Source organism: Notamacropus eugenii, chromosome 7, assembly GCF_028372415.1.
Source record: "Notamacropus eugenii isolate mMacEug1 chromosome 7, mMacEug1.pri_v2, whole genome shotgun sequence".
Classification (NCBI taxonomy): domain Eukaryota; kingdom Metazoa; phylum Chordata; class Mammalia; order Diprotodontia; family Macropodidae; genus Notamacropus; species Notamacropus eugenii.
Genome location: NC_092878.1, coordinates 17,507,090 through 17,531,642, shown reverse-complemented (window position 1 = coordinate 17,531,642; position 24,553 = coordinate 17,507,090). Strand labels below are relative to the sequence as shown.

General features: G+C 37.3%; 1 protein-coding gene across 1 annotated transcript in view; it reads right to left on the bottom strand.

The window, feature by feature from the left end:
- The window catches only part of AVEN (apoptosis and caspase activation inhibitor), a 198,620-nt gene that overhangs the window by 153,656 nt on the left and 20,411 nt on the right, over positions 1-24,553 (bottom strand). Inside the window, exon 2 of the mRNA XM_072625278.1 lies at positions 19,501-19,675. Coding sequence (XP_072481379.1) covers positions 19,501-19,675 — 175 coding nt within the window. The remainder of the gene's footprint in view (positions 1-19,500; positions 19,676-24,553) is intronic.

Genomic DNA, 24,553 nt, shown 5'->3' with positions numbered 1-24,553 from the left:
CAGACGTCCTAGTGAACGATCTGGAGTCAGACATGCTAGTGAATGATGTAGAGTTAGATGTGATGGTGAATGATCTAGAGCCAGATGTCCTAGTGAACAATCTGGAGTCAGACATGCTGGTGAATGATGTAGAGTTAGATGTGATGGTGAATGATCTGGAGTCAGACCTGCTGGTGAATGATGTAGAGTTAGATGTGATGGTGAATGATCTAGAGCCAGACATCTTGGAGAATGATGTAGAGTTACATGTGATGGTGAATGATCTAGAGCCAGATGTCCTAGTGAATGATCTAGAGTCAGACATGCTGGTGAATGATGTAGAGTTAGATATGATGGTGAATGATCTAGAGCCAGACATCCTGGAGAATGATGTAGAGTTACATGTGATGGTGAATGATCTAGAGCCAGATGTCCTAGTGAACGATCTAGAGTCAGACATGCTGGTGAATGATGTAGAGTTACATGTGATGGTGAATGATCTAGAGCCAGACATCCTGGAGAATGAAGTCAAGAGGGTCTTAGGAAGCATTTCTAACAAGAAGGCTAGTGGAGATGATGGAATCCAAGATGAACTATTTAAAAAACCCTAAATGATGATGCTGTTAAAGTGCTACACTAAATATGTAAGCAAATTTGGAAAACACAACAGTAGGCACTGGATTGAAAAAGATCAGTTTACATCCCAAGCCTTAAGAAGGGCAATGGTAAGGAATGCTTAAATTACTGAACACACCAACAAGGTTATACTTAAGATTCTGCAAGCTAGGCTTCAATAATATGTTGAATTGAGAATTACCAGAAGTGCAAGATGGTTTTTGGAAAGGCAGAGGAACTAGAGACCAAATTACCAATGTTTGCTAGATTATGAAGAAAGCAAAGGAGTTCCAGAAAAACATCTACTTCTGCTTCATTTCCTACACTAAAGCTTGTGACAGTGTGAAACCCAATAAAATGTGGCAAAGAGATGAGTACAAGATCATCTTATTTCTCTTCTGAGAAACCTGTATGTACACCAAGAAGCAACAGTTAGAACCAAATGTGCAACAACTGATTGGTTTAAGATTTTAAAAAGAGTGTTACAAAGCTGTATATTGTCACTTTATTTAACTTATATGCAGAGTACATCATGTGAAATGCCAGACTGGATGAATCAAAAATGAGAATTAAGGTTGCCAGGAGAAATATCAACAATCTCAGGTATGTAAATGATACCATTCTGGTGGCAGAAAATGAAGAGGAATTAAGAAGCTTCTTGACAAGAGTGAAAGAAAAGAATGTAAAAGCTGGCTTGAAGCTTAATATAAAAAAAAAAACAGATCTTGGCAACTGGGTCCTATCACTTCTTTGCAAATAGAGGCAGAAGAAATGGAAGTAATGTCAGATTTTACATTCTTGGGCTCAAAGATCAGTGCAGATGGCAACTGCAGCCATGAAATTAAAAGATGTTTGCTCCTTTGAAGGAAAGCTATGGCAAATCCAGACAGAATACTAAAAAACAGAGACATCACCTTGCCAACAAAGATCCATACAGTCAAAACTATTCTTTCCATTAGCAACATATGGCTGTGAGAACTGGACTACAAGGAAAGCTGAGTGCCACAGAATTAATGCTTTCAAATTGTAGTACTGGAGAAGGCTTTTGACAGTCCCTTGGGCAGCAAAGGGATCAAACTGATCCATACGTAAAGAAATTAATTCAAGCTATTCGCTGGAAGGTCAAATACTGAAGCTGAAACTTGAATACTTTGGCCATAAAATAAGAAGATTCACTGGAAAAGACCCAGATGTTGGGAAGGACTGAAAGCAAAAGAAGCAGAGGACAGCCAAGGATGAAATGGATAGTTAGTATCATGGAAACAAGAAACATGAACTTGGCCATACTTGAAGAGATAGTGAAGGATAGAAGGGCCTAGTGTGCTACAGTTTATGAGGTCACAAAGAGTGGGACATGACTGAACAACTGAGCAAGAGATACATCTGGTGGCAAGCTGTCTCTCCTTAGACTGTAAGCTCCTCACGGGCAAGGACTGTCTTTTACCTTTTTGTATCTCCAGCTCTTAGCTAAGTCCACTCTGTGTCACACACTTAATAAATGCATACTGGCTGACAAAATGGAACAAATCTTCTTTTTTGTGGAGTTCCCAGATGTTTGCTTTATAGTATTATTAGGGAGAGAATAAACTATCGGTGGCTATAACAAAGTTATATGTGCTTTTAAAGAAAATTTTCAATTCAAATAGCCAAGACAATTAAGCTGGGGCTGAGATTTAGAACAAGCATTCTTCTCCACTATGACGCACAGACCAAACCAATAAACCTTTTCATGAGGGACCAACAAAAGAAAGCAGTCAAAAAATACTATAGGTCCTTAAAGAGAAAACCTAAAAAGGAAAGAAATATCCCAAACTCATTATAATCAAACGGTGAAGTGTACAACTTTAAAAAATGCAATGCCACATATTCAAACTAATTCAGATATCTTCTATACATTTACTCAAGAATGGTAGAATTCCTTTATCCTCCAAAGTTAGTTAGATACAATAGGTTTGGGGAATTTTTTTTGCCTTTTTTCTCTTCATAGCCCTGATTGGTACAATGCTGTACCTGACAAACCTAGAAGAGAAATAGGACCTCTAAGAATCTCAATAAAAATTTGGTCCTTTCTAAAAGTAAAACAACTACATACCTGCCAATTATACCTTCCCAAACTCAACTACCTTAAACTAACACTTTCCATATTTTGATCATTAGGAAAAGACCTTACCTTGTTTCAAATTTTACTTTGTCCACTAAGCATTACATTATCTGATTAATTCAGTAATAATATTACTGAAAAGTAACAAATTTCTTTTGGTTACGGGGTTTTGAGGATTTTTAGAAGTCACTGAATGACATGTCAGAAAGGAATTATACTCATCTGCCTAGCCTTTTCAAAGAAAAAAATTGTATATGTGCATAAAAATAAAATAGAAGAATAAATCAAATAGAACTATAATTGTTCATATTTTGTAATTATTCATATTTAGCATAAAAAAACAAAAAACAATGAACTGGCATTGCTATTAAGCAGAGACCATCAAAAGAGAAAATTAAGTGTTTTAAAACTCTGATTAATGAGAAAAGATGAAAATCAACAATTAATTGAGGCTTTATCTTATTTTCAAATGTAAGCTCATTACACCCAATCCAAGGTAATATTAAATGTCTCTTCTCCTCCTAGATACTGCTGACAAAAGAGTAAATTACACAGGAACAATTATGAAATATAATGTGTACTTCAATAAATAGTAAACAAAAAATGTCAAAGGATGTTCAGTCATTAAATAATATGCTTTACCCCTTATAAAATATGGCAGCTACTTGTTCCCACATAGTAAAGAATTACTTTCCTTCCATCTCCATATTCATTCCATCCCCCAATGAGTTCTGCAAGTTCATTTTATGCCACTTTAAATTGAACCCATTACACTACTGGAAAATATAAAATAGTACGAGTTTAATGAGAAACTTCATTCAAAATGATCAATAGCAGAAATAACAAGGTAATCTGATTTTACAGTAGCTGCTGTGAAAAGCAAGTGCACAGAGCACTAAAAAAAAAAAAAAAACCAAAATATCAGAAACATCAGAATGAATTATATCAAAGAAATGGGGCATCATGGCATTTAGCCTCATAGGTAGCAATCACTTACAACTAACACCGTTAAGCTATTCCTGTATCCCACATGTATGGATACATACAGGAATTTTAGAAAAGTTGACTACAAAGTGAATTTTTGTTAAGAGAATACTATTTCCCCTTTAACTTTCATTATAAACAAGAGACATTTCTGTAGAAAAAATGGGGCCCCAATGTATAATAAAACCTCAATGGCTGTGTTCAAACTAAAATCCTACAGGTAAAACCACATAGGAGAATGCCAGAAATATTAGGTGTCTGATTATACTCCTGACTCTACTTCACATAGCATTCCTTCTGTGTTAGTGCTGATCTCTCAAGTGTTAAGAATTTGGTCAAATTTTTCAATCAAGATTAGAGAGAAAAGGCAACCAGCCATTAGAAAAAGAGATAGATAATGGGCCACTCTTCTGAAGGTGACTTTGGGAAGCAAAGGAAATAGAGGTGAGAGGGCAGGATGCACTGAATACTTCATTCAGCTAGGATAACATCTGGTCAAGCCAAGCTCTCCTCCTCTCCGGACTATCAAGTACCTCATCCTGAGAGGTTGATGTTCCCCTTCTGCTTAGTCAACATTCCTGGTTGAGGAAGGCTAGCCCCTGTGTCTGGAGCTCCTAGGGTACCTTTAGGATCCCCTTGCCCCTGAAAGATGTTTACAAAAGCCCACCCCTCTCCATGAGGCAGTTCAGCTGTTTCAAGTTCTAAAGTGGTGCAGATCTTTAAATACCCTCTCTCTTCAGCCTTTCCCCTCCTAAGAGCAGCTGAGCTCCTGTTTGTGAAAGATTACCCCTGCCCTACTTTGTCTTTTGCCAACCCATCCCATGCACACTCTCTCCCCAGGTTTAAGAGAGAAGCGGGTTAAGAGGAGGTCCTCAACTGTTTTTGCCCTAGGTTAAAAAATTCCTACTTATGCAAATTCCTCTGTGCAGTAGGGAGAGCTGAATGACAAAGTTACCTATCAGCAAAGATAAAACCATAACAAAATACCCTCAAACTCTTTAAGTATGGGGTAGTGCTATCCCTTAGAGTAAATTTGTGATATAAGTAATAAAAACTGCACAAGTTTGAAATTCTACTAAATGAATTCAGATTTAGAACTTCTATTAGAACTGTGAATACTTGATGGATTATCAAATCTAACTCCCTCATTTGACAGATAAGAAAACCAAGAACCAGGCAGTTAAGGGATTTACCCAAAATTATACAGCTAATAAATGGCCAAGTGAGGAGAGTAACCTGGGTCTCCTGACTCCTAAGCTGGTGCCTTTTTCAATGCCACTGACTTCATTTCAAAAACCTTTGCAAGACGTTCATGATGACCTCACTTTCAACTACCCTGGCTCTGCCACTTGACTACCTTGGAAAAAATCACCTCTAGGTATCAGTTTCCTCATCTATCAAATGAGGAGATTGGACTGGATCACTGGCATCAAATTTAAGTAAAAACAGATCCCCGCCATTAATATTTTATTAAATTTCTATTCTTTTGTTAAAATCTTTCCAATTAAATTTTAATCTGGCTAGAAGAGTTTTGCAAACCCCGTGTGGCTCACAGGTTATGAGTTTGGCACCTCCACAGCAGAGGGCCAGAGGTAGTAGTAGATACCGTTAAGTTCCCTTCCAGTTTTCAGTTTATGAACCCACAATGAAATTTTATGAAAAACTGAGACAAATAAAACATAAGGCAGAATATACCAAGCAGTACACGCACACAAGAACAGTAGAAAACATTATGAGACTGACTCAAATAATAATCACATTCACTGTACTCTTATAAAAGATAACGAACTGCAACATCCCATGAACATTACACAGTCTTGAAGGGATTAAAGGTACGGGCAAATGGGCCTAATAAAAAGTAACCTTTAAGAGCTCTAAGCAAACACATAGAACACAGAGCTGTGATTTAATTTCCTGAAAGGAACTACAACAGATCATAAAAAGCAATAAATTGCCTACAGAATTGAATAAACATTGACAACCTGACTACTCTAACAAGTAGAGTATTTGTTCCTCCAACACCTCCAATATTTGATTAATAAATTTCATTTTAAGGTAGTCAAAATACCGAAGGCCAAATTCTGAAACCCTCCAAAATTTTCATAGCAATAATGAATCTAAGTAAGTTCTTTCAAGGTTTTTCCATGAATTGACTTCACCTAAGAGAATGCCAAATAAGAAGGGTATCCCAGGATGGGTTGTAATCCTTTGAACATTTCATCTCCCTCAAATGGAACAGTCATATTTATTCTTATCTAAAATAACATTAAGTCAATCATACTCAATTGGCTTTGTAAAATTAGACTTCCCAGGAATAACTCAAATGACTACGTTTCCATGAGCAAGATACATAACAGCTGCAAATACTAACAGTGAACACTAATAAGCTTTTTAGCTTGAGGCTATTTAGCAGGACCCCTAAAGAAGGGCCATAGGGCACATTACCACAGTACACTGGATATGTTAGTTTAATAATAATTTAGTGTCAAGAATGGTTGGTAAAATTAAGAGAGTGGAGATTGGAGGATTATAGGGTGATAATGGGAATTAAGAACTTTGAGGGGCCATCTATTCTGTCCTCTTGTCCTTTAAGCATAAGCTCTGTTAAGTCACTCCAGCCAGACAAGATTCAAACATCTTTTTAAAGACTTAAAAAAAATCAAGATTATTATAGCCTCCCCTTGGCAATCTAATTAAAAAGATCTACTAGGAAATTCTTTCTTACAGCTAATCTGAATTCTTCAAACCTGCAATTTGCTTTTGTTCTATTTTCTTTAGAGACGGAAAACAAATAGTCCACCAGCAGTTATAAAGAAAAAAAACTTTTATATACGTAAAATACTATTATTAAGTCATTTCTTAGCTTTCTCTTCTCCAAGCTAAATAATCCAAGCTCCTTTAACCTTTCTTCACAAATATTATCTTCCAATATTTAATTATCTTTTAAGTTCCTCATGTCCTATCCTCCCAATCAGCACTTCTTCAGCTGTGGAGCTCAAAACTGGCCATAATACTCTCATGCATTAATGTCAAATACACATGGAAGTCCACAACACTCCTCAGTAGAGCCTATTAAAATAAATAAAAATACAATAAAACATAGATAATGTTAATATGTGGTTTTCTAAGTCAATATGCTATCCACAGGAATCTTTACCTTATGTATAGATTAGTGGTCCCATTTCTATTTTGAGTTTGACACCAGTGCTCTAATGGACAGTTTATCAATGCTGAGTAAAATGGTAAATGAGATTGTGTTTTATGTGTTCTGTACTTGTTATACAAACCAGTACTCTTCTTGAGTTTCTGGATTTTTGGTCTAGTTTTTACTATTATGATGCTACATTGTTAGTTCATAGGAAGTGTGATACCCAATATGACCACTAGACTTTTTTTTTCCACCAACTTAACATCTAAACCAGCTTTTTTCCAGTTCTGTAATTCCCAGTTTATTTTCCTCCACAAGAAAACATATTATACTGAGCTTGTCTTTGTCAGATTAAATCAAATCACCATCGTTAACTCCAGAGATGCCTTTACTGTGCCAAGCCTTCTGAATTCCTGATTCTTCCCAGAGCAGATTCTTACATAATAACAATACACATTACAAATGTACGCATATACATATATATGACTATATAGTACACACATTCCATTTTTTCCTTACTTCAGTTTCAAAAAAGCAAAAAGGACTTTACTTCAAAGGTGTAAATCCACAACTTTGGTGGTTACTGAAACCATGTTCTCACTTCCACTGGTGGTTCCAAAATAGAACATACAATTGAAAGAGTGAATTTTCAAAAATAAAAAACTTTAAATTCAAATATGACTATCAGCATAAAAAATACAACTCCCAACCTTATCAGGGGCAATGCGACTGGGCAAACCATTAACCTCTCCACGTGGTCCAGTGACAAAAACAGGAATATCATTAGAAATGGACAGATATACCAGAGCAAAAGAGACGGTGACAAGGTGTGTTTCTGATGAGGCAAAAATAACTCATTCAAAACTATCTCCCTTTTAAGTATGCTGCCATCTCTGAGCTACCATCAGAGACTGACGGCCGGTCTTCACAGGTCCTCTGCTGAAATGAACACGGTGCTGGTGGATAACACATTATCAGCTATCGTCTTACCAAGGACTGGTCGATTGCTTCCATTTGCCTCCAATTATCATAAATATGCTCAGTATGTATCTTACGTATACGTAGTTGTTTAGGGGTCTCCTCCACTAGAACATGAGCTCCTTGATAGCAGGGGTTGCCTTTCTTTGTACACCCAGCACTTAACAGGGCTTGGAACATAGGAATAAATGCTCATAGGCTGAATGGCTGACTACTGAGCTGCAGCAGGAAACAAGTAAACTAGGAAAGGACAGGATGGATAGAGCCCTGCCCTAGGAAGGCAGCCCTGGGTAGGACCAAAGTCTGAGGTACAAGTGAACCCATGAAAGACAAGGAGCATATGGGACAAAACAGTGACTTCTACATAGTGGGTATGTAATAAATGTTTTTTTAAAACTAAACTACTTCAAAATGTTATGGCCCCCTGCTCATACCTTATCTTTAATGGTGGAAGAATCAATCGCAAACTCACCAGTCAGTCATTAAAGGAAACATAAGTGAGATAACATGTATGAAACACTTTGAACTCTTAGAGGAAAGAATATATAAACACAGTACAGAGGACCATTACTATTATTCGGTATTCAGAAGAAAACAGATGGATACAGATTTTATCTGATTATACTATGGCTTTAGTCAATTAAACATCCATATATAGAAAACAAAAGTAGCTCAATGGGAGCATTACTATGTTTATTCATTAAATTAACTAAAAGTGATGAGGAGTTTGGGATGTGGAATTGATGATATCAAGCACTGCTTCTTCATTCCCGTCTTGATTTTTCTTCTAGCTAGGATTAGTGAAGTCTAATGGGTATAACCCTAAGTCAAAGGCTTTTAGAAACAGCCAAGAAGGAAGGAGAGGATGGGACTAAAGATCTCTCTGACAGCAAAATATACTTCTCATACACTTCTTTCTGCATTTGTTCCTGTAGGGTTCAGACATGAATTCTTGTTTGTGATAAGGAATAGGTGAATGGCCATTTGGGTCCTAGATTTATTTATTACTCAAATGACTTTAAGGAGGTTACTTCAGTTTGCTTAATTAAACTAAAGGTGGGGTTTCATACAACCTAATCCACCATGAGAATTAAAGAGAAAAGTCTTTCTAAAGTGAGTTTTTCAGAATTAAAGTATGATATTTTTTAAACAGCTCTGATACCAGGACACACTGAAGTGACACATCTGACTTCTTGGGGGAACTTCAGTTACCTCTCAACCAGCAGATCTCAAAATACGATGCAGGAATCCCTAAGCATCCCTGAGACTCTTCCAGGGGGTCTGCAAGGTCAAACTATTCTCATAACATTGCTACGCTTTAATTTATAACATAGTACATATCAACATATAGCCTAGATACATAAAAGTTCTTTGTGGGTCCTTAATAATTTTAAAAGCATAAAGGGGAATCCTGAGACACCAAAACCGAAGAATCGCTGCACTGGACCATACTTAATATTAAATAACAAGATGAAATCATCAAAAATTAGATCATGAAGTCAGCCCAGAGCTGAACACTGAACTGGACATAGATGAGAATAGCTGAAGACATCCTCAGGAAAAGGTGTTCTATGATCAAATAACCTCAGTTAACTGTATAAGTGCCGGAGGGAAGAGGAAGCAAGAGCAGTAGAACTATGTTAAGGACATACTGGAACACAGTATCAATAGCTAGGGTCTCCTGGGAAATCAGAAGCAGACAAATTAAGCTACAAGAGGGAAAGAGTGAAGAAAAGAGAGATGCAGGGAGTGGGAGAGGGGAAGGGAAGCGGGGGAGAGAATCTTTTCAATAAAAGACATAGGGCAGAGAGCACAGAATAAAAATGTAACATACAAATAGAATCTTTTGATAGTTGAAACATGGGAAGAGATTCCCAAATCACATACTGGCCTCTGGAGCCATACCCACACACTGGGAGAGGGGTAACTACCCATAGCATCACAGTTAAAAGCAGTAGTAATATGACAAAAACTTCTAAGGTTTTGATCTTTCCAAAAGTATTTTGACCTAAAAAAGGAATATGTAACCAAATACTTATGGATTATAAAACCCTATCATGCTTTAAGCCTTATTAAAAAAGTAAACTGGAAATTACTTTTAAGAACAGGAAATTAACAATACCTAATACCACAATGAAAGAAAAATTACAAATTATTTGTCCTAACACATAGGAGGACTGAAATATTTTGAGGTTAATGAACTACCAGTTTATTGTAATTTAAAACCAAGTTTATCACCCACCATTAGTCAACATTTACTGAACACCGACTGCACACAGGCATTGTGCCAAATAAGTGGGATATAAAAAAGTATTAGACATGGTGAATACTTGCCCTTTAAAAACAAAAGCTCTTAACCCAGGGTTCATGAATTTGTTGTTTTTGAACACTGTGATAATTGTATTTCAAGATAATTGATTTCCTTTGCAATTCTATTTTACTTCATGCATTTAAAAATTCTATGAAGGGGTTCCCAGGCTTTGCCAGACTGCTAATATGATCCATGACAGACAGACAGTTAAGAACCCCTGCCCTAAAGTCTGCCGTCCACCCAAGGAAATGGAGTAAATATATATAAGAAGATAAGACAGATAACAAAACAAAATGACGTACTTCTGAATATCAAACAAGTGACATCAATGTTTCCGATGTTAATTTGGTTATGGAATAATTTGGGCCTTGAAATATCTATTTTATAAAAAGTAAATGGGGGAAAGGGTCCAAAGAAATTGTAAAGTATAAGATAAGAAAATTTAAGTCAAATATTTCCATACCCTAGAATTACAACACAGAAGTATTTTTGTCCACATATCTGCATTGGTGGAGGTAGTTTCCTACGAGGAATTCCCTGTACCAGTGAAATCATGTGTAGTCAAAAAAATCCACCTATCATTATCATCAAAATTCTCTATCAGAACCATAATTTACATTCTGCAAAACATCAGGGTTTTGAAAAACACCATTTGGAAAATGTTAGAAGAGAAAATAAGTACGATAAAGAGTCACAGGAGACAAAGTGATAAGAGTATGCAACGAAAGACTCATCTTTGTCCTGGGGCTGTGGTATGACCTAGGTATTTAATCTTAAGTAAGTCATGCTGCCTCTTTGGGACTCAGTTTCTTCATTTGTAGTATGAGGGGGTTAGACAAGATGACTACTGTGACTGTTACAGCTCCAGGAAGCCATGGTGCCATATCACAGTGAATAGAAGTGATTGGGGAGACATGACAGGATGGGTTAAGACTTGAGCTGGGCTTTCAAGAGGTACAAGAGTGCACTGGCAAAGGAACCAAAATGGACAGAACAATGTCCTCCTCTAAGGGAGTAACGACAGATAAGGGCAGGAAAAATAAGTAGAGATCAGACTGTGGAGGGCTGAAAGGCCAGCCTAAGAAATACAATGTAAATGCAACTTCTTTTCTAAGATTACAGCCCACTAGACTTATGGACTCAAAGCTCAAAGAACCTGGAAAGACAAATGGTCTGATTCTCTTACGGTACATGTGAGGAGAATGAAGTCTGGAGAGACTTCACCGACTCACCAAAGCTCCAACAGTGGGCCTGAATTTGAATCCAGATCCTCCAACTCCAGATTCAGTGACCTTCCCATTTTACCACAATGCATCCTAAATTTTAACAAAATCATTTATTAAAGTTTCTCATGCTATTTTGTGGACTTGATAACAGCCCAGTTAGACAGATTAAGAACTAGTTGAATGCCTGGATCTCAAAAGCAGTGATTAACGATTGGATATCAGCTTGGGAGGAAGTCTCCAATGGAGCATCCCAAGGATCTGTGACTGGCCCTGTAATATTCTGACATCCTTATCCATGATTTAAATGATGGCATCCTTATCAAGTTTTGGAATGACACAAAGCAGAGTAGGGTGTGAAATAACAAGCTAGATGTCAGTGTTGGGACACAAAAAGGTCTTGACAAGCCAGGACGCTGGGCCAAATTAATCTTACTTCTGGGCGCAAAACAACAACAACAGCAACTTTACAAGTACGAGACAGGAAAAGCTGAGTAAAAAAAATCATGTCAGAAAGATCTGGCAATCGCGGTAGACGGCAGATTCAATACAAATTAACAACACATGACAGCAGAAAAGCCAGTGTCATTTTGGGCTGCAGGAAAAGAGGCAAAACTCCCCAGAATAACGCCCCATTGTAATCCGTCCTTGTCAGACCAGATGTAGAATATTGTATTTAGTTTTGGACACCACATTTTAAAGAAGATATTCATAGACTGGTGAGTGTCTTGAGTAGAACATCTAGGACAGTGAAGGACCCTGAGTATATGCCATGACTAAAGTACCTAGAGATACTTAACTTAGAAAAGAGAAGAGTCAGAGAATAATTAACTGCCTGCCAATATCTGAAAGGCTATAATATGAAAGAGGAATTAGACTTGTTCTGCTTGATTCCCAGAGGGAAGAACTAGGAATGAGGAAGAAGTCACAAAGACAGATTTAGGCTTGGTATGTGAAAAGACTTCCTAACATTTAGAGTTATTCAAAAGCAGTTGTGGCAGGAGATGCCCCTCACTGAAAGTCTTCAGACACAGACTGAATGACCATTTGTTTGGGTATGTTGTAGGAAGAATTTTTTTTCCAGAATGGGTCGGACTGGATGGCCAACGAGGTCTCTTCCAAATCTGAAATTCTGTGACTTGATTCTTTAGGTAATAATAAGCCACCAAAAGTTTTTTGAAGAAGCTAACAAGTATAAAGCTATATTTTAGTAAAAAAAAATTAATCTGACAATAGGCAAAATAATTTGAAGGGCTCATAAGGCCATAGGGTTTTTTTTAAATGAAAAAACTTAGGAGATCAGAGAAGAGAAAACGAAGACAAAGAAGTTGAGAAATTATTTCAGGCCTCAGTTTTAAGGTGATGAGGCTGGTGATAGGATGGTAGCAATCAAAATGGGGAAAAAGAGAATAGCATGAAAGAGGAGTAAACAGGATTGTGGGACTAAAAATGGATCGAGGTGGGGGGTTGGGAGAATAACTGGGAGTCAAAAATGACTGGAAAAGCTTTGAGTCTGTGAACCTGAGGAAACTAATAAAAACTGAGAAATCTGAAGAAGAATTAGAGAGAAGGAGGGAAGGAGAGAAGAAAAAAGTGAGGAAAAGAGGAAGAGAGGATGGACGGATGAAAGGGAGGAAGGAAGGATAAATGAAGTGTCTACTATGTGCCAGACACCATGCTAAATTTCAATGAGCCTTAAATTTTGCTCATTAAATAATGCTCATACACTAATGGCATTATCACTATAAGCTGCCAATCTTGTTACCGATTTACCAGTTTATCGATTTATTATTTTTTTATTTAAGAAGCATTTCCATGCTAATTAATGTTTACAGTATTAATGTCAAAAACTCCAACTTCATGGCAAGTCCTAAAAGCATGTAAGAGTACCTGTACAGGTTGGAAGAAATAAATTGTTTTTTAAATTTACCTAAATTACCAAAGATAAGCAACGTAGTTTAACTGGTGCGAAAAGCACTGGACTTCTCATGAGAGAATCTGGCCGTGCCATTGATAAGCAGTGTGACAACAGGCAAATTACTTAAACACTTCGAACCTAAGTTTTCTCATATATAAAATGCAGATAATAAAACTTGCAATACCTATCTCATAGGGTTATTGTGAGGAAAATTATGTAAAACTTAAAGCACTATATACGTTTATTATTCGTTATGTAAATGATGGTTCAAGACATGAAAGTAATGGTAAAGAAAAAGTTATAAAAATGAATAACAAATTACTTAACCCAATCATATTAGAATTGCCTGCTATAATCCTGACCCCAGATTCTTTTTACTCCAAGACGAGTGCTCTACCTACTATACCATGCTGCTTCTCAGTAGATCATTGAAAATAACCTACATTCTTACCACTGCCTGGGGCATAAAAAAAGGAAAGGGTAGGAGAGAGAGGATAGAGCATTTGTTAAGTACTTACTATGTCCTGAGTATACTTAACAGAAGCAAGGAAGCCAGTTCCTACTCTAAAAAAGCTTGGAGACTTGAGGCTAAAGTGAAATGAAGCCTTCAGTTTCCAAATCTTTGCCACTACAGAGATGCTATAAATATTTTTTGTACATAATGGGTCTTTTTCTTCCTTCTTTGATCTCTTTGGGGTATGGACCTGGTAGCAATATCGGTGGATCATAAAAATCTTAAATGTTTTAAAGAGTGAGATGAAGCATTCCTGAAATGGCACTCCTATCAAGGGAGTCACCAATGCATATGGAAAGGTCCCAGAGATTTCAAGGGTGCAGCTCCAACACGGAGGTCTAGAGAGATGAATAGCTGGGGACCTTCCTTTAAAAAAAATAAGCCAACATTTCTGAAATGTATTTGAATCCAGACCTGATGGCAAGGCTGGCCCTCTACCTACCATGCCACATTGTCTCTCATAAGTGTCTTGATCATATTAGGCCCCCAATAAAATGTTTATTGAACTAAGAAAACTGTCATGAAGGAACCTCTAGTATTTTCAGGCTTTAGACTTTCAATACTAAAACAGAAAATCTCTCTAAATAAAAATTATCCCATCTTGACAACCAATTCATTTAGAAACTACAATGTTTGAGGTTCCAAATAACTGGAGAATAAAACATAGCCAAAACAGCTGAAGCTGGCTGACTATTCCCAAGTTTTCCCACTAGCACTAAGTAATAGCAGCTCCTATCTCTAGAACACTTTTAAGATTTACAAAGCGCTTTTCTCACAAGAGTCCGGTTGAGGGAAGTACATAAAGCACCACTCTCTTCCTTTTAAGATCAGAATATAAAGTAGAATTAAGAAAAAGGATTTTTTCCAACCTATACAAATAGCAACAAATGTTTGTGGTTATCCTTCATATACACGGTTCTGCCCAGATGGTAAATCTAGTCTACTCAAAAAAGTTTCAACATTGAAAAAAACGCACAAAAACTTATTTCTATAAGAATTTCTGATGACTTTTGAGAGATCTGCTTTTATTTGTAGGATTTATTATAAATCAGAACCTTGTTAAAAGTATTTTTTTCATTAAGAGCCAGAGTAATCCCTTTTATCAGAATAATCAATATCTGTCACACTTATATGAAGATACAGAAATGTGCCAGCACTACACAATTCCCAGCTCTTCAGCAGAACAGCATGGAGTCCAGCATCACTAAACTGAAGCATACTTGGGGGGGGAGGGGAAGGTGGTATAAAAAGACTGAAAAAGAGAGGGAAGGGCAGGTCATAAAGATCTTTAAAGAACAAACAAAGGATTTCATATTTGATCCTGGAGGATAGCAAGCCACTGGAGTTTACTGAGTAGGGAGGCAACATGATAAAATCTGTGCTTTAGGATGATTCTTTTGAGCTGAGTGGAGAATGGACTGGTTGGGGAAAGACTTGAGGTAGTGACACTAACCCACAGCCTATTGCAAGATATTTGGTTTGAGGTGATAAGAGCCTATACTGGGTGGCGGCAGGGTGACAGGAAACAAGGGGCTATACAGAAAAGTCCAAGATAAAATCTACAGGACTTGGCAACAGATTGGATAATGGAGAATTAGAGAGACTGAGGAGTCCAGGATGATACCTAGGCAGCCACCCCCTTATCTCATCAATCATGACAATACCAGCCCCTTATCTTGTCACAATCCTGTCTTCCCAAACCTCAGCCTTGAAATGTGCCCACCATCCATTGCCTTCATTCCTATACACATGCTGCTGAACAAAGCTGGAGAAAATCACAAAACCATGCTGACTGGGTTCATTATAAATTAATGCCATATAACTTCAACAGGACTCTCACTATTGCAAGGCAACCGTTTTACACCTTCCCAATTAACTCACTCTCCTGTTTACCACAGTTACTCTTTCTAATCTCTTCAACTGTCCTCACAGCTACCAAAGCTCCCCCCCGCCCTCAACTGTCTCAGCTCAGGATCACGCCTCATATTTTACTGGAAAAATTTGAGGCCACTGACCAAGAGCTCTCCCTTCCCCCCTTTTCTTCCTCCTATACCACCCAGGTGCCTTTGGCCACTCTCTCCTTCTTCACCCTTGTCCCATATGAAGTGGTCTTTCTTTCCCAAGGCAAACACAAGTGATCCTATTCCACCCCGTCTTCTCCAACAGATTTCCCTTTGCACCATCTCTATCCTCACATTTATCTTCAATTTCTCCTTGTCTACTGCACAGCAACCAAATGAGGTTCATTCGTTAATAATTCCCACTACCCAAAATATTTAAAATGAAACATAACTTTTCCATTAGCAAACAAAGCTCAATAGCATAATCCCCAAGAGACAGCTTTGTGCACTGAAACTATTATCAGGCTTCGTAAACATGTTCATTCTGGGTTTATTATTTCTAACCCCCTCAACGGATTAAAAAAGGAAAATCAATATTTCAAGTACAGCCTAATCTGCCTACAAGGCAACACTCGACAGACTAACCTTATCAGTGAATGAAAGGATTTCAGGCAAACTACAAAAAACAGCCATGATCCCAGGCCTTTGTGTATTCAGGGAGGAGAAATGGATTTCAAGCCAGTTGAGCGGAGAGCTGATTAAAGATATTCTCTCTATGGTGCCTGTTACACATGAAGGAACAGTGGAATTCTATCACCACAACAGACCTCAGAGCTCTCTGCATCCCTCTCCCACAGACAGCCACCACAGTTCAGGACCTCTCAACCTCTCTACAGTAACAGCTTCCTGTTTGGTCTCCCTGCTTCCAGTCTCTTCTTTCTGCAATATTTCCCCCACACAGCTGTCAAAATAATATTTCTAAGGCAAAGTTCTGGTCAGTCACTCCCAAAAGCAATCAGTTCCTGCTTGCCTGCAGCTGACACTGACCCAGGATTTATAGACCCACACAATCAGACTCCCACCTACCTTTTCAGCCTCATCATAGAACTCTCTTTCACAAACTCTGTGTTCCTGTCAAAATGGCCTCCCCACTATTCCCCATATACCTATGCCCTGAATTCACTCCCTCCACATCTCTGCCTCTAGAACCCCTTTCTTGCTCTCTTTAATATTCAGTTCAACTACCATTCCCCTGCCCGCACACCCTCCCTGAAATTACATTGTATTAATTTTGCATATCTCTTGTATTTACTTATCTAGATACAGTTTTGTTTCTCCATAACAAGTTCCTTGAAAACAGGAACTGAGTGGAGGTGGGGAGTTGGCTTTTTTAATATTCCTAACACTTGTACACTGCCTTGTACATAGTAAATACTTAATAAATCTTTGCAGAATTGTTGAACTGAATATCCTTCAGAGACATTTCTCAGGTCTAAGTCCAATATCAGATCCCAGTGTTACCCCTTTATTTTCTTCCAGAGGCAAAAGAGGTCACCTGTTCTTCCTATTGCTACCACCCATTCTTCCATCCAGGTTCTTAAGGCCCTTGGATTTTCTCCTCCCAAGGTCACAGCAGAATAGAAAGCTATTTTGCCAACTTCTCTTTCCTACTATCTCTGAAGCAAGCACACATCCCTTTTCTGAAAATCTGTTGGGGTTTTATGGGTATATATTGCTAGAAACAAACATAGAATTCATCTCCTGACAAGAAAAAAGGTGAAAGTCACTTTCAAAGAAGGCAAAGAAAGGCTAAGGTGATGCTAAACTCTGTCATGTCTAATGACAACAAGCTGAATCCGGATCATCTGAATTTTATTCTCATCTTCTCCCTACTACAGTGTGCTGCCTTCTTATTCATATCTTCCTACTAGTGTTTCCTGTGTAAGATCTAGGGCACCCTATTAAGGAGGAAGAATCAATTACTTATTATTTCAGTCTCTTATGGGTAATCAAAGATCTGACAGGTAAGAATGGCAAAGGTAAAAATAACAAAGAAGAAAGTTCATTTCAAACTTGACTTCTTGGGACTTATTCCTACATTCCCACATTCTGGCTCCTTCATCACATTCCCAAACTCCAGACTTGCCATTCTACCTCTTCTATCCCAGCATCTCTATTTTGGCTCTTATTCCCCAATCTCTACATCCTTTGCCCTCAAGATCAGGAGTAGGAAATTTTTTTTAAAAAAGTTATTCTGGAAAAGAACAAGTCCATATAAGAAACAGTCTATGACCCACAAATGGCCAACTTTGATTCTTCTGCTCTGTCCAGAAGACATGATAGATGTCTCACACATGATAGAGAACACCATTAATATGCACATTCTTCGATAACAATTGACATTTATTATAATGCCTTAACGTTTGAAAAGTGTTGTGTAATTATTATGTGATCTTCAGACAACTCTGTTAAGTAAGTAGTACAGAGATTATTATCCAAGTCTCATGTATGAAGACAGCTAGGCTCAAAAGACTGTAATTGCCCAAGCTCAGGCAGAAAGCATTTGAGGCATACACTGAAGGTGGGTCTTCTTGAATACCAAGCCAGCACTACATCCATTCCTCTACACAACTTCTTAAGACACAGAAGAAATGTGGGAATATTACAGAGAGGTAGTACAACATAGTGGAAAGTGCGTTGGATTTGTCAAAAAAATCCTAGGTTCAAATCCTCCCTTAAGAACTTACTGTGTGACCCTGGGTAAATTACTTAACCTCTCCAAAAACTTCAGTTTCCTTGTTTTTAAAATGAAGATAAGAACAGTACCCATCTCATAAGGTAACTGTTAGGGTCAAATGAGATAATGTACATGTAAGGATGGGATAGAAACCACTCCACCTTAACACCTTAACTAAGTGAGGGCACATTTCAATTAATCAGTCATTAGCTTTACACCAGGAATTCTCAACTTAGGGTCCATGAATTTTTTGTTGTTGTTGTTTTGATAACCACTCAATATAACTGGTTTCCTTTGTAATCCTACATATGATTTTATGCATTTAAAAACATTCTTCTGAAAAAGTGTCTACAGACTTCACTCCACAGCTGGAGGGATCAATAATGCTTTAAACCAAGTGTGAAAAATCTTTCAAAGCCATTGAATGGTGCTTGCTTTTGACAACACATTCTAAAACAATACAGAGAAGATTAGCATAATGACTGCAGAAGCATAACACAAATTCATGAAGTCCATACTTTATAATATTTTGGAGAGCCTGCCAAGTACCCAAAAGCTGATGGTGAGAATGTTCAGATGATTCATTTGGAATTGGAGGATTCCGGAGAATGTGTGTTGAGCAGTAAGGTATTCTGATTCTAAGTCACATGATTCTGATCAATGCAGATTTATTTATTTCACATTACTGATTTAGCATTTGATTAACTAGTAACCTCAAAATGTGGGGTGAGAAAAACAAAGTCAATGGATGCATTAAAATGATGCCAGAATGGAAGTCTGGCCCAATTATCTAAGGGAATTGGTCACACTCTTTTGGTCCTATATAACAGCATCAAGCTAGTCCAATGAGAGGTAAAGTTCCAATGACTGGGTAGTCATTCCAGAAACTGGAGCAAATATGGCATCCCAGAAAAACCCCTGAGAAGGAACAGAGAAAAAGAAGCCCAACAGTTCATAGCACTACTATGGGCCACCTCCACCTAGTCACATCAATAAGACAAAAACAAAACAAAACTATGGAATGCTGATTACCAAAAACACTTAAAAAGACAATAAATATCTGGCCAACCTTCAGAAAACTAAGTAAGAGAGAAGAATCTTAAAGAGTCATAAAACTACAACCCATGATAAGTACACAGATGCACTCCTACCTGCAGAGCTAAGCAGGACACTGAAATCAGTCCCCCTTTGTGATTCTGCACTTTCGTTTTCGGTCTCTTTCTCAAGATCTTGATATCGATCCCAGTTAGAGACGATCTTTCTTCTGGAATAATTTCCCCACTCACTGTTCTCTTCTTCATAGGTTTCAGCATCATCACCTTCTACCTGTAATCATTACAAAAAATTCAATAAGCACCATGAGGTAAAAAAAAAAACTTGAATTTTTTTATTTTGACATTTACTGCATAAGTAATGCCAAAAAGTACTAGGAGTTAACAAATTTACACATTAAGCTGTCTGATATGCTGGGACATCTCAACTATGAGGCATGAGAGAGGTTGCATTGACAGAGATTTTCACTTATCATTAAAAATTCAGAAAGTTATTCCCCAAATATCCATTTAACATCCAAGCCTCTAAAATCTATGCTATTAACACTTATAATAACTTATAATAATATAAAATTCAGAAAGTTATTCCCCAAATATCCATTTAACATCCAAGCCTCTAAAATCTATGCTATTAAAACTTTCATCTCAAATGAAAGCAACACAGCTGCAGTTATTTTGAATTCAAGGGACTGTGAAGTAGAAATAAGCTATCTTACATTTCAGACATACTCTACAACATGTTTTATCAACACTGAAGATGAACAATTAGATGGGATCCCTAACATGATTCTTTCACTAGCCTTAACCCTGCTCAGATCCTTTCTAGAATGTCATGTCCAGATTGCACTCCCATAACATTAAGAAAGAAGCAGAAGATTTAGAACAGGTTTAGAGGAGTCTTAAAGATTCATAAAGACGTTACGGTCAATATGGGGGATTTATATACTGAGATGGATTACCAAGAGATTTTATACGGCATGTCTGGAAGTTTTATAAGAAGATATTTTGATATATTTAAGCAGGGATAATATGGAGACAAGGGATGAACTAGATAACCTTATAAGGTCCTCTCCACACCCTATTCTAGACTATTATCCTTTCCCTCAACCTTTTAAAAAAAGAGAAGAAAAATGCTTCAAAGTATCTTGAAGAATGTGAAGGTCTACGAAAATCACAAAGTTTACGGTGATTCAAAATAAGATAACCCTGAGTCAAAAGATGCTACCAAGAATCAGGTACAAAGAAGCTTGATATAAATATTGACTGGCAGAAACTTCTAAAAGGAAGGACTCTAGGACTGGTGTTTATAAGTGGAAATCATGTAAGGAAAAGTCTAAAGAAAAATACCAGCAAGGCCTATTATCAGGGAATTAAATATTCTTTACTTGGTATTACACATAAATAAAAAATGCTATATCAGTTAGCATCAAAGCCTCAAACACAGCTAAAGAGAATCAGGAATAAAAACTTTTGTAAAATTGTTAATTCAAAGCCAAAAGGGTTCTTAGCTAAAAAGGCTAAGGAATTATCAGAATACTGAAAATCAGAGCACTGAGATGGGAAGCAACAGATCTGAATTCAGTTGATGGCCCCTACCTTCATTATCATTTAATATTTACCAAGTGCTTATAATAGTCTACGCCCTGAACAGTTGAATGACTCACTATTCAACCTTAGGAATCACTTAACAGGTGTCTCATTTCCTGCCCCTTCCCCCTTCAACTACAAAGACAACCAGAGTTGTCATTAACCTCCTCCTCAAGAGTGTAATGAGAAATAATGAATAAAAGCTCTGAAGACATTTGCAGTAACTAGGGGGGTGGGGGGAAGGGGGAGAATACTTAAATATCACTTCACATTCTTTAAAGTTTTACTCATTTCCCAAAGATCATGGGCAAAATAAGAAATGTAAAAAAAGCCTTGAGCAAGTGGGTGGAAAGGGATCAAATGAGATAATACATGTGAAGTACTTTGAAGACCATAAAGGGTTATACAAATACAAGGTATTATTATGTTGGGATCATAATTATAAAATCACTCTAGCAATTTTAATTGTAACATTTCATACCTGGATGTTGGCTGCAGCACTTAAAGGAACAGCAGCCAATTAAATTAAACAAGCTAGACACTAATATGTTCAATCTGCTACCAAGCTGTTATCTCATCCAATGGCACAAAAAAGACCCACTTAAAACAAATTGGGCTTCGTGACTAAGCATGGCATAGTAACGAACACAAGTCTGTTATGCAACTCTCTGAAGGCTTCCAATATCCAAAATGGAAGGGGAAGGGGACAGAGCAGGGGCACCGTTATGAAGGCAGGTGAGAGAAAGAATAATAGATGCCTACCACTGAGCTGTGGGTTTGAGCTAAATCAAGTGGTGATTTTCATTGTGCCCTCACAGAATGCAAATGTACTGTTCTCTAACAGTGACTGCTCAGAGATGGAACCAATCTAGACTCAACCAAAAAAAGTAGACGAGATTGGGAACCAGAGACAAAAATAAGCCAGATAATCTAGAAGTAGTTACGCGCATTCTGCCATTTGTAAAAACCCTCTCTGACCTTGGACAAATCATTGGGATTTTTCTACCTATGAAGCAGAGCATCATTATCCTCTTCTAACTGTTGACCACAGATGCCAAAAGCACAAGATAAAAATGCTCCTGTTGAAGAAGGCACTAAATATCCAAATCAATGAAATGCAGCATTCACTAAGTGCTTTTTATGGCAAAGACAACACGCCAGTCACTGGGGAGCCAAATTCTGTGATTTTTTTCAACCTCAACAGCATTTCTAGCCCCTGTCCTCGTTCCCTTTTTTCAGTCTTTACAAAGCTAAAAACAATCCCTCAGTTATCCTTCCATTTTATCAAGACTTCTCTAGAGAAAAAGACGCAGCTAAGAACTTACTTGGAACCCAAGTCACAACAATCGTGACAACACCAGAATTTATCACGTTTTCAAATGCTTAGCTAGTACTACCATAAGAGGTTTATAATGTCACAATAAAGAAGAAGAAGAATTTTAAACGTGTTTCTCTAGATAAATATATTGCTGTAGGGAGTGGTACTGGAATTCCTAGACATTAAAAAGCAGAAAAAGGCATGAGGTGCTCCAGATGCGACAAAATTGGTTGGAAAACAGATTAATTACAAGAGCTATGGCATTAGGCTGCTGAAGCACTACTCCCTAAGGGGATTCGGGATTAAATGCATCCCTCTCACAGACTTTCCAAGGTTTTGTTAAATGGAAACAAATCAAAAACAAAAAATGTCCATCTTCTAAGCAGTCTGACCTACAACATAGTTCTGACATATATCCCTCCTCCCTTTAAAGCACTTACAACATTATAACAAAAGTCGGCGTATTTGACATTTTTTTCTTTCTTTCTGACTTCTCCTTAAGTATTAAAAGTCTATTCCCCCTTATTACTCTCACACTTTTGGCCAAACGAGTTTCTGAACACTTAGAAGCTTGGCCTGCCTTCTTTCCAGGCTTAGTCAACAATATCCCCTGGACTGGCACTGTCAGGTGGCAGTTTCAGGTTAAAGAACTCTTTGATCCCTGTTTTGTCCTACAAGCACCAGTTCAATTTTCTTGGAAAAAAGCAAGTTCCTTAGAAAAACCTCAGAATAATTTCCTATACTCAAAATTGCAGATTTTGTCCTTTAAATATTCCCTTCCTTTGAATTTCACCTTAACACTGCCTTCTGTCTGTGAGTTTCCTTTTCAAAGACTCAGTCTTCCTAAAATGAAATGAAAACACCATTTACTTTAATATTCTGGACATACTTCAAATAAGGACATCCTTGAGAGACTGCCATCTTGAAATTATGTCTCCTTTTTAAGTTTCTAAGTTACTATGAAAGAGTCTGTAAACACTTAATTTGCACTGAAATTATTCATCCATTAAAATGGGTGTAGCACATAAAAATTAGATGAGCTGCACAATGGAACCAATGAAAAGACATACTGAAGTCTCAGACCTGTTTGCTGTCACAGAAATAACCTATACCGCAGCACTTTATAGATCTGACTCAATCATCCAGGAATTACAGACAACTTCCCTCTATTACTCACAAAATTTGGATTATATCAAAGGGGAGACAATGGAAAAAGAAATTATAAGAAATGTATTCTAGGGCCACTGGAATAGCTAGATACAATATCATTAGAACTTAGTACTTTAATGATCAGATAATTATCTTAAAAAGTAATCAATCATAACTGTTAAATTTGTAATTGGATGGCTTTTTTAACCCTACCTATAATTTTATTGGTATAGAGAATTGCCAGTGAAGAAACTTCCTATATCAATGAAGATCAGCACTTGTTCTACAATTTACAGTTTTAAATGAATTGCCTGGGCCACTAAGATTCCTTCCTGCTTTAAATCTATGATCCAATGATCAAGGCCTGAACCCGAGATTTTGATGCTTGGAAATACCAGTATAACAACCCTGAAACTGGAAACTAAAAAGATCACCTGCTTTCCTCCTTCAGATCTCTGCAATAATGTCAAGCATACGTTCCTTAAGGGAAGGGATTATTTTCATTTTCAGTCTTTGTATCCTCAATGCCAATACCTTGCACATAGGAAGCAAAAATGTCTGTGAAGACAACTATTGGATAGCATCACATTTTAAGAATAACACCTTACTTCTATATAGCACTTCAGTTTTTCAGAACTCTTCCACATACATCATAGCTAGATCCTCCTTTTACATATATGTACATCATTCCCTGAACAAAATAGGTAAAACAGGTAGGTCATTACATCCCACCCCACTAAACTACTCCTCTAACCCCCCCCAAAAAATGATAAACATTGACTCATCAGGAAGGCACAATTCTATTGCTAGGGAAAATGGCACCTGAAACCACAAAGAGAATTGTAGACTTGTAACTCCTATAGCTAGTATAACTGTATTTAATTATTTAGTTAAAACCCCACAAATAAATAGCAGCATAAAATATAATATTAAGGCACCACTGCTACCAAAGTGAAAACATGATAAAATGGTTAGAAACATGATCAAAACTTTCAATTTCATTTACTATTTTTAAAGGAAGCCACGTGGTACAGAGTTGGATACAGTATTTGACGGAGTAAGGAAGATGTCGGCTCAAATCTGACCTCAGACACTTAC